Genomic DNA, 10,523 nt, shown 5'->3' on the forward strand with positions numbered 1-10,523 from the left:
TTATTAAGCTAGAATCCTCTGGACTTTTCTTCTCCTAGTCTTCAATAAGCACCATAGCATCCCTTGTTATTCCTTTATCTCCACTCCAATAATCAAGTATTTATGTTTGTAATTACACCTGATGTTAAGCAAAATGTTTTGTTATATTTTCTATCTGTGGTATTTATTTGTAGGTAGAAGTCATATTATTTTATTTTTATAACTTTTTAAGTCCTTCCCCATCATGCAGCTGATTTTATTCCCTTGTGAGCTTTCCAAGGTTTTCTTTCTTTCACAGGGAGGCTTTAAGTCCATAACTGAAACAGCTGATGAGATTAATGTCCCAGTACTGGATTAATTACTGCAAAGTTGCTTTTGCTATATCTAAAACTACTCTGCTTACACTGCTCACTGTTTACCTGTCTTTCAAGGAGATTTATTTGTACAGATCATAAGCTATTTCGTTTTGTGTCTGCGTGTAGTTCTGGATTCTTAAAGCAATCAAGTTCAAATTAGCAGCAATGTTTTCGATTTACGTAAAAAACACCAAATTTGATTTAAATGTAACTCTGATTCATATCAAAGATTGTGACTTTTGAAACAAATGTAAATAAAATTTATTCTAAATAATGCAGGCTTTTGAAGTCCTTTTGGTCAAGTTTTGAACATTCCTATTAAAAAAACAAAACAGTGCATTCTGTGCAAATATTTATTTATTTATTTATCTATTTATTTATTTCATTTCATTTCCCAGAAACAGAGGTTCTGCTATGAAATATCCTGCTCTCTGACCTGACACACTTCTGTCTTAGAGACTGAAAGCATCCGAGCGTGTTTGTTTTCGTTTAGACATTGTTGACAGTGGATGCGTTTTTCTTACTGCTGACAACAGATTCGAGTCTCCAAAGCGACAGTTGGAGCACGTTAAAGATTAACGTCGAAGTACTGCACCTCCTGTTACGTCCATCTTTGAGTCCTGCAAATCACAAATGTTTGGGACAATCGGGGCTCAATTGGAGCTACATCTGGGCAGACTTTGTTGATTACACCTCCCGATTCTGAAAAAGTTGAGACGTTATACCTTCATTTTACCATACCAATTTTATTTTTAAAGCATTTAAACAACCAAAAAGTGCTGTACAGTCTCAGTCAATAAAACACCCAAAAAACTGTGTAATTAAAACAAAGACACTTAAAACAAACGAAAACAAATCAAAATATATACATCAAAAATATTCTGAGAAAAAAGGTACTTTTGTGTTTTATGGCAACAACGCTTCTCTAAAAAGCCTATGACCTCCCAGAACTAATTAAAAAAAGAAATGATACAGTTAAAGCAGACTGACTCAAAACACAAGCTGAAACCAACGGTGATTGTGGCTTTCAGCTACACAAGCTAACGTTTAATTAAACACTAAATTTACCTTTTATGACTTCACTGTTGCTGCATTTGTCAGCTACATGAACATTTTTGTTTTTCATCAAAATAAAGAGATGTTTACAATAGTCAACTGACTCATTGTATTTATTCGCAACATCAGATCTAACTGTTTGACCGCAAGGCAAAACTAACCGTCAGTTGGTTAGCGTTTTAGCTAAGCAAGCTAATGTTGCTAAAATGCTAATAATGTTATTTTATTTTTTCTGCTCTCGGAGGAGTAAGACGCTTTTTCTCTCTCTTCTGCACTCCCTTATTTCCCCTGCTTTGCTGCTCGGAGCCTCCTCTATGTTTTCATCCAAAACCAAAATTTTTATGGATTTGGTTAGCTGGTCTCTTAATAAATTTTTGGAACGAGGACATGTCAAAGGTGGGCCCTCTGTTCTGCTGTTCAACTAGCATTTATTGGATTCTGATCACTGGATTTCTACAGATTGGCTTGGTGGGCTCCTGGTATTCTCAAGTAGGGGTCTCTGCGGACGAGTGGGCATGTCACAAGGAAAGGCGATTCTAAAGCGACACACCTGATTTGACGGACTTTGTTAAAGGGACACACCTGACTGGACAAGCAAAAAAGGGGCGATACCGTACGGCACCACCTGATTGGACAAGAACAAAAGGGGCGTTACTGTATGGCACCACTTTTTCTGGAGAACCCTCCTTGGGTCACATTTCTCCTGGTTAACTTTAGTGTTGGAGTCAAGGTCAGGCTGTAAAGAGGTCAAGCAGGATCTAAGGATACCGTCATGTAGGCCTCGTAGCCCACAGTGTTTATGCTTTTGACACGCCCACTCTTGTGACACACCCACTTTGATTCTGCAGATAACCCCTTCTCGGTGTTCTACAAAACAGCGTCAGTGGCTGTTCATTTCCTGGCTGCCTGACCAATATGAAGGATTGCCGTGCTTTCAGCACTCAGGCTCACGCCCTGTGCGAGCTGGACTTGGTCTGCAAGCGGTTCTGCTGAGGGTCGCGGGCCAGCTGAGGTCCCTGGACTTTGGTGGTGAGATGGAATTGATTTTGGAGAAGCTGATAGCTCGGCTCGGCGGGATTGCCCACATTATTTGTCTGATTGGATTCGCCACCTTGAGATGTACCAGAGGACATTAAGGCAGATGGAAAATTATTATTGTCTGCCTGACCGAAAACATTTTCTCTGTTCCCAAACAACTGTCACTGTGATTACGGATTCAGCTCTCCCCTACGTGGCCTTGAAGGACTGTCGGTCTAAATTCTCCTGATTTATTTTATTAGTTACAGATGACACTCTGTGTAAGTTATTTTAAGTTATTTTATTTAGACATATTTTCTACTGGGTGCACACTTTAGTTAATATTTGTCTGAGTGGTTTACTTACACTTGTTTTTCTTTGAGGTTCTGCAAGCAGAGACCAGCTGGAGGTGTTGAAGCCATTAAGGAACTAACCACTTCAAAGGACTAGGGGGTGGACTTTATTTGTTAAATTTGACCTTTAATTGTTTAATTTGTGACACTTTGATATTCACTTGTAATTATTTGTGCTAAGTTAAAGTTATTTTGCTTTATTGTGTTTGTTCTTTTTGCTACATTTTAATTTATTTGTCCTGTTGTACCTCCCTCATGTGGCAAGTTTAGGTTATTCCACCCCTATTTAAGCAGTCTTTGTCAGGAGGTCAGTTATTTTTATTTTATTTTTTTTTTTTGTTTACTTACTGTTCAGTTGAGCTCAGTTGGGTTGGGGTCGAATTTGTGTCATTTATCATTTGATTAATTTTTTCCTTTGGAGTTTGGCCCTTTGTTAAGTATTTTTTGACATTATTAAATTGAACTTTTTTCCATTTTTGAACAACTTTGTCCTGGTTTAAGTCTGGTCCACCACAATCCATTACTACAACACTGAACTGGTCTTCCTGCAGCCCAGGCCTCTCACTAAAAAACATCAAAAACATTTCATGCATCATGAAACAACAAAAAAAGGAAGACAGGAGGAACCAGAACTGAACAACTAAAATCTTACATCAGACAAGAATGGGACATTCCCCTACAAAAACTCCAGCAGCTGGTCTCCTCAGTTCTTAAATATTTACAGACATTTGGCTCTGAAATTCCTTAAAAGCCTTTTGACATTTTTATTTTTTGTAAGGGTGTTGAGCTGAAGATAGGAACTAGAGGAAGTCTTCTGACACCCTGGTTTTCAAATAAAAGCCCCCCGGTAGCATCTGGAAACGTCCGGAAACGTTTAAAGGCAGAAACTTCACAGTTTTTGCCCACTGGTGGAACAAAGACTGTTAAGGATTTAAAAGAGAGGAGGCCTCTCAGTGGTAAACATGGCTTTTTGCGAAATGACAATTTTATTACATTTGGGTCAGTGTGCGGCGCTGTTTGGCCCTCTGGTAGTGTCAACAAAAAAAACGTGTCCCCTTCCATTTTTTAAGTTGCCCATCCCTGTTCTAGTTCAGTCAACCTGGTTTCCATCAAGCAATAAAGCACTTTGCTCCAATTGAAAAAACGAGCCAGCGTTGCAGGGGACCTGGGTGCAACAAGGTCTCTGTGGTAACTGCATGCCTGACTGAAGAGTGATACTGCACGGCCGCCCTGTGATGAGCAGAAAGAGTGAAAGGAGGGGGATGGTTTGCGGGGCGGGGGAGCTAGCGTTACATGCAAGTGAATCAGAGTGATGACATTGCCTCTGAGCTGAGTGAACCTGTACGTCCATCCCTTTGGCAGGCGGGCCATTCACCTGTCTGAGCCACACTACGGTGTGGGGGGTGATTTGGACAAAAAAAAGGGGCCAAAGGCAGGTGGATTAAACTCTTGCTGTTAAAGAGTCTGAAGTGCGGTTGACAGTTTGAAGCGTATTATTGGTGTCCGGTTTCCTGATTGCTTCAGGGGAAATTGGGAATTGATTGTGTGCGAGCCAGGGTTCTGGTTTTTTTTTTTTATTTGAAGATGAGACACCTGAAAGAAGACCACCATGCTGGATTAAGAAGAAAGCTGCTCCTTTATTCACTCATCTGATAGATTATTCACATTTGTCTGAAAAGAGGACTTACCTGTTGGTGAGGTGTTAAAGCTTATTTTCAAGGTGTTTCTCATTATTTACACGAACGCTGACACGATCGGTGGATATCTCTGCAGCACTGCAAGCATTGCTGGATTCTTGAAGCTTCCATCCCATTTATATGTCAAATGGAGAAAAAATATCCAACAATTGCAGGGAAAGAAAAAGGTAAGCTGCTGATTATTTGTGTTTCAGCATATAAATTAGCTGTGTTGTGTTTAAAAAAAACTGCCTGGAGCGTAGTCGAAGTTTTCAGCGTGTGGACTGGCCAGGACTCACTCTGTTCTGGTAAAAAAATATTCACCCTCCAGCTCTGCTTCTGCACATTCCACTGAAGATTTGCATGATGATGTCATGTTTTTTTTTTAATCAGCTTATTAGTTATTGTTGGTGTTGGGTTTTCTTACTGAAACACACCCAGACTTTGACAGGATAGGAGTGTCATACTGAAAAACATCTTTGGTACATTAAAAATAACCAATACCATAATGTATATTTTCATGCCAGCAGCCTTATGCAAAACTGACTGTAAATTTTACACAAATTTCTGTATTTTTCTTTATAAATTGAAAAATGACTCTGAGACCTATCATATAGGATTAAAATGAGGTCAAAATGACCTCAGCACATTTTGAGATTTCTGCTTTTTAAGCTACATTTTGAAACCTGATCATGCTGATTTCATGAGTGGTTCCAGAGATATGCTTTGATTTGTCTTCCTAATCAGGATAACTCATATTTGGTCTGAATTCTATTTATATGTCATTCTAATGAGGATTTTTTGACACYATTTTAAAAAGCAAAATTCAAAGAATATGTGACCTGTATCGAAATGAGGATTAAGTCAAATGTGGCCAAAAGGACCTTATAAAATTTTCCGGTTCCTGGCTTTAAAAGCTATACGTTTTGATACCTGGATCACTCTAATATCAAAAGTGGATCCCGAGATATGACATAATTTGTCTTGTTGGTTACAATGATACATTAGTATTTGGTTGGAACCTTAATTTTATGTAATTTTAAGGCCCTGCCACACCTCAGCTTATGAACATTTTAAAGATGTCTACATTGAAAATGGAATTGGAAAAAATCAACAGGAACCTTCTTTTCGGCATGTAAAAATGGTAAAATGGACTGAACTTCTATTGTGCTTTTGAGTCCTTCCAGACCCCAAAGGGCTTTACACTACAGACGTTCACCCATTCACACACACATTCACACACTGATGATGGTAAGCTACATAATACACACATGTAAATAATGTCATTCAAACAATTTGATCAAATATATAACTTTTATTAACAATTTAGACAAAAAAAGTTTCATAAATTGGCATAAGCTGTCTAGTGTGACAGGGCCTTTAATGAGGAATTTCCGATGTCATTATAAAGAGGAAACCTCAAACAGTATATAAATATTGAGATTGGGATTGAGAAAGAAATAAAAGCTTCAATAGCTCACAGGGAAAATCTCAAAAAAAAAATTAAAGCACTTTTCCCCAAAATAAGGTTTTTTGTTGCTAATGCTCAAAAAAAAAGTGCTTCCATTTTTTTAGGATTATATTTCAGACAGTTCATTTAAATGATACATTGATAATTTATTTTATTATTTATTATATTTTTGACAAAATGCAATGTTTGCAAATGTTTTAATCAACACACTATATCTGCCTATTTCTCCACATTCCACCTTTAGAATTAATCCTTGTTTCGATATGACGGGTCACCTATTTGGATACTGAGTTCCCAGGCAATGAAAAACAAGAAGCTTTGCTGGCTCACAGAGAAAATGATAAAAAATGTAAGGCTTTTCTGCTCAAAATCACATGATTTGTTGCTACTGTTCAAACAAGGCTTCAGAAAAATTCTACAATTATATTTCAGATATTTCCTTTAAACATTATTCTGTTAAAAGCCAGTTGTTTCAATTTAACCAAAACACCGTGTACTGTTTCTCCACGAACCACTTTGTGACCTAATCCTTGGTTCCATGTGATGGCTCACATACATAAAGTGTGTTCTGTTAATGACTACACCCATCAAGCATTTCCACTGGTCTCCAGGGCCAGGACCCGGCCGCTATGGACTTCCTCCAACCATTGGATATGTTGGCCACGACTTCACGAAACAAACCAGCCCTGCGTACTCTTTCCATGGCAGAATCAGTAATAAGAGTGAGTCTGTTTCTTTCTCTCACCCATATCTGGGACTATAGTACATTTTATTATTTATCCTTTCAGAAAATGTTTTAAACAAACGGTGCATTTCAATTTGTTTTAGAGCACCTTACCTTACATCACATCAGTTTGTCTGCCACTTGTGTGATCTCATCTGAAGCACTAGGGGGAGACAACACATAAGGATTTTGCCATTTTTCCCCCAACTATTTTGTTTTCAAGACTGAAACAAACACGTAAATATCACACCTAGTTGATCATAAATGTTTTCCTTGCAGTGTATTCTGTCGACTCCAGTCCAGGACCTCGATATCACGTTGACCCAAAAATCACTCGTTTTGGAAAGACTGGTTCTCCTGCATTTTCAATGTTGAGTAGAATGAAAGCTCAAAGTAAGGTTTTCCTTTCCTCTAATTGAGCATATTTGTATACTTAGCACAAAACATAAGTAAATTTGTGTTTGGTAGATTATTTATTTGTTGTAACAATGCTTCTTGGCAATAAATCTTATATCAGGCATCTGATTGGCAGCACCTGGGGGTATCAGAAGTGTCAATAACAGCAAAATAAGCAGAGATTTGGCAAATTTACATACTCAGCTCTACTGCTCATCCCACAAATGCATGTTCCTTACAAATGTGACATATAAAAGGGAAATTAACAGGCTTTCCAACTGTATCAGATTTATTGCCAAGAAGCCTTGTTACACCAAAGAAATAATCTATGTTTATGTAAATATTCCTAAAACAACCTGAAATTACAACCTAATGTCTCTTTAAGTATAAAAACCATTAGGTTTAAAGAGGTCCAGTGTGATCATACTGGCTTTACTTTTCTCTGGTCCCCAGAAGAGCTGTTCCACACACCTGGACCTGGTGCATACAGCCCTGAGAGAGCACCCCCGTGCAACCTGCAGACCAGACCCCCGGCCTACACAATAGGTTCTCGTACCCAGTACCGCTGCCTGGACCCTGTCCCCGCTCCCAATAAGTACAGCCTGCCTCCACTCCTGGGGCCTCATGTCCCGAACAAGCGGGCCAGTGCCAGTTACACCATGTCAGGTAGCTTCAGCCGAGGGGGGCGATCCGTGGAGTTAGCAAAGACACCTGGACCCTGCAGCTACAACAGTACGGACCCCAACGTTTATCTTTCCCGACAGCCGGCGTTTTCCATTTTAGGACGTCACGATTTACACAAGAACGGCACGGAAAAACCCGGCCCTGGATCTTATAACCCTGAGAAAGTCACAGTTCACAAGTCCAAGGCGCCAGCTTACACCATGGGCGTCAGACACTCTGAGTTTGTCACCCCGTTAATTGTTGGCTTTTCTGACTGAACGTCAAACAGTCCAAAACATTATATATTTTTAAAAACTGCATAAAAAAAGGTGAGAAATGTGACCAAAAATATTTTATTTTGTTCTTTTAGTAAGAAAGTACATGTTGAATTAACCATAACTCACTGACAAAATGTCTAATATCTATAAGCACATAACACAAACACAAGTTCAAACAATAATATTTAAAGAAAAATACAAGTTTTTACTAGATACATGTTGCTCAGATCAAATCTTGACAACACAGAGCAATTTACAACATGGAAAGATATTTTGAAAGAATTGTTCAAAGTGTRCAACTAGCTCAGTAAGCTCTTGTAGTTTATATCAGGTAAATATTCACAGCTGAAACMGAGACTTCTTCCTCTCTTCACCTCAGCAAAACAAAAAAATACATTTTGTAAGCGCACCACACTAAAACAAGTACTGCTTTTTCCTCAAACAATACATGCCAACATATATATAAAAAATAAATAAATAAAAGACAAATTGTTAAAGACCTGCACGGTCAAATGACAACAAAAACAAACAAAGGGGATACATATTTTAAAGTTGATTCCCATTCATTGTTTTGGGAGAGGCCTCCTGAACAGTAGTATGTGTGGCTCTGAGGAATAAAGAAAAAAGGAGTGTGTGTCAGTATAACCTTTACATAACTGCTAGCTAAACCTACGGAAAAAAGGAGTTATTACAGGATTATTTAAGCATATTTTCTATTTATCTAACAAAGACACAGATGTGTATATTTGAGTTTTCTATCAAATCCCATCTGCTGAAGTTAGTTTTCACCCTCTAATAGACCATTTTATAGAAAAATGCATAAAATAGTGAGTACCAGTAGGACCTAAACCAATCAAGTATTTTCGATATCTCGTAGCACCCAGTCTAATCCTGGTTCTCAAGCTTTTTTAAAGGGTTTCTCTGCTCTAACACACCTGATTTGAATGAATGGGTGATTAACAGGCCTCTGCAGAACTTGAGGAGGTAATTCACTCATTGTATCAGGTGTGTTGGAACAGGGAAAAAAGCTAAATAGGCAGGATAGCGGCCATGGTGGACCAAGATTGGACTCCCCTAGTTAACAAGGATAAACCTCTGTCCCCTACCCACAATGCAGTGCGCACAGAAAACTGCAAAACTGTCTATTTCTTAGTAATTTCTTTGTTTTCAAWTTTTAGTCTGTGCTTTTACATTGTGGTCAACCATACTTTTGTACTCATTGTCTTTCATTTTGTAACATGTTCTTATGCATCTTGAAACGTGCTAACAAATAAAATGTATTATTATTGTTGTTGTTATCCTTATTATTATTATTATTATTATTATTATTATTACCAGAAAAGCTGTTGATGCCTGCTTGCCTGTAGTTTTTTTTTTTTATGATTATTTTGGCAATATACTACACTGTCAGACATGCCCAACAACAGAACAGAAACAGAAAACTTCAGGAAGAGGTCTTTCAGGCTGATGGTGACTGACCTGGTTTGTGGATCATGTAGTGAATCCAGCCCTCGCTCTGCTGGACCCCCAGTCCTCTCCACTCCTCCTCTGCCATCAGATGGGTGGTGGGCACCAGTTTAGACAGCTGCTTAGGAAGCACCACATGCCTGTTGGGAGGTAAATTTATWAATATTTTACATTAAGGCACAGCATTAAAACGAATAATATTACTCGCTACTGAAAAGTGTTAGCATGGCTAACCTAGCCGTTAGCTAACCGTTATGTTACGTAATAACATGTATTTTGTTTGTTTACTCCATTACAGCAGCCTTTTGGCCACTAAAACCGAAATATGAATGTTATAATGCGCCACATACTGACATAGTAGTTCCAAAATAACAAATATTATTATTATTATTTTGGCGTTGGAGGAGATTTGTCAAAATTACAAAACTTAAAATGCCTTAAAACTTCGACTACATCAGTACCTGTACTCGAACTCCTCGTCGTTGTACTTGTCAGAATAGTAAATTAGTTTCTTTGACATCTTGAACCAGCGATACTCCTGTTATCGGCTATTAGCTMGGTTTATTTACTGCGCGACGAACTKCAGTCATCTGCCGCTGATTTCAAAACGCACCCGCTTTCCCCTGATTGGACARAACTTTACCACGTGGACAAAACACGATCGTCTAAATATGAGAAGATGATTCACTCGCCTGGAAAAACGAAAAACTTAATAAACACCATTCCTGTTTATAATAATTTACTTGTATTTTTTATTTTTATTTTGCAATACAGTATAATGTCAGGACTAGTTTTATTAAACATATGTGCATTTGTATAAGAAAAAKGTGTATTGAGTGAGAACACTTTGTTAAAGCCTTTTTAGCTATTCCAGACAGGGGTGGGAAAATAATGGTCTATTGCCTCCTTTTTAAATGAATTAAATGCAATCCTATTTGGTTTATTGGTACATGAGACATATTTGACTTTCAACGAACCGGAAGTATGATCCTATCTGGACCACAATGACTGAGCATGCGCATTGGTAAATGTAAAGCAGTAAAAGGTCAAATACTCTCCAAAAACACTAAGTCTTTATATATATATA

At 38.1% G+C, this 10,523-nt stretch overlaps 2 protein-coding genes across 2 annotated transcripts; one reads left to right on the forward strand and one right to left on the reverse strand.

Moving 5' to 3' along the window:
• Window positions 1-4,525: 4,525 nt before the first annotated feature.
• Window positions 4,526-8,447, forward strand: cimap1d (CIMAP1 family member D). The gene is made up of 4 exons (XM_014025779.1): window positions 4,526-4,625; window positions 6,520-6,630; window positions 6,912-7,025; window positions 7,482-8,447. The coding sequence occupies exons 1-4, from the start codon at window positions 4,586-4,588 to the stop codon at window positions 7,967-7,969; spliced, it is 753 nt and encodes a 250-aa protein (XP_013881233.1). The 5' UTR covers window positions 4,526-4,585; the 3' UTR covers window positions 7,970-8,447.
• On the reverse strand, window positions 8,029-10,070 carry cks2 (CDC28 protein kinase regulatory subunit 2). The gene is made up of 3 exons (XM_014025781.1): window positions 9,898-10,070; window positions 9,449-9,576; window positions 8,029-8,576 (listed from the first exon to the last, which is right to left on the reverse strand). The coding sequence occupies exons 1-3, from the start codon at window positions 9,954-9,956 to the stop codon at window positions 8,533-8,535; spliced, it is 231 nt and encodes a 76-aa protein (XP_013881235.1). The 5' UTR covers window positions 9,957-10,070; the 3' UTR covers window positions 8,029-8,532.
• Window positions 10,071-10,523: the final 453 nt, after the last annotated feature.

Source organism: Austrofundulus limnaeus, unplaced genomic scaffold (assembly GCF_001266775.1).
Source record: "Austrofundulus limnaeus strain Quisiro unplaced genomic scaffold, Austrofundulus_limnaeus-1.0 Scaffold498, whole genome shotgun sequence".
NCBI lineage: Eukaryota > Metazoa > Chordata > Actinopteri > Cyprinodontiformes > Rivulidae > Austrofundulus > Austrofundulus limnaeus.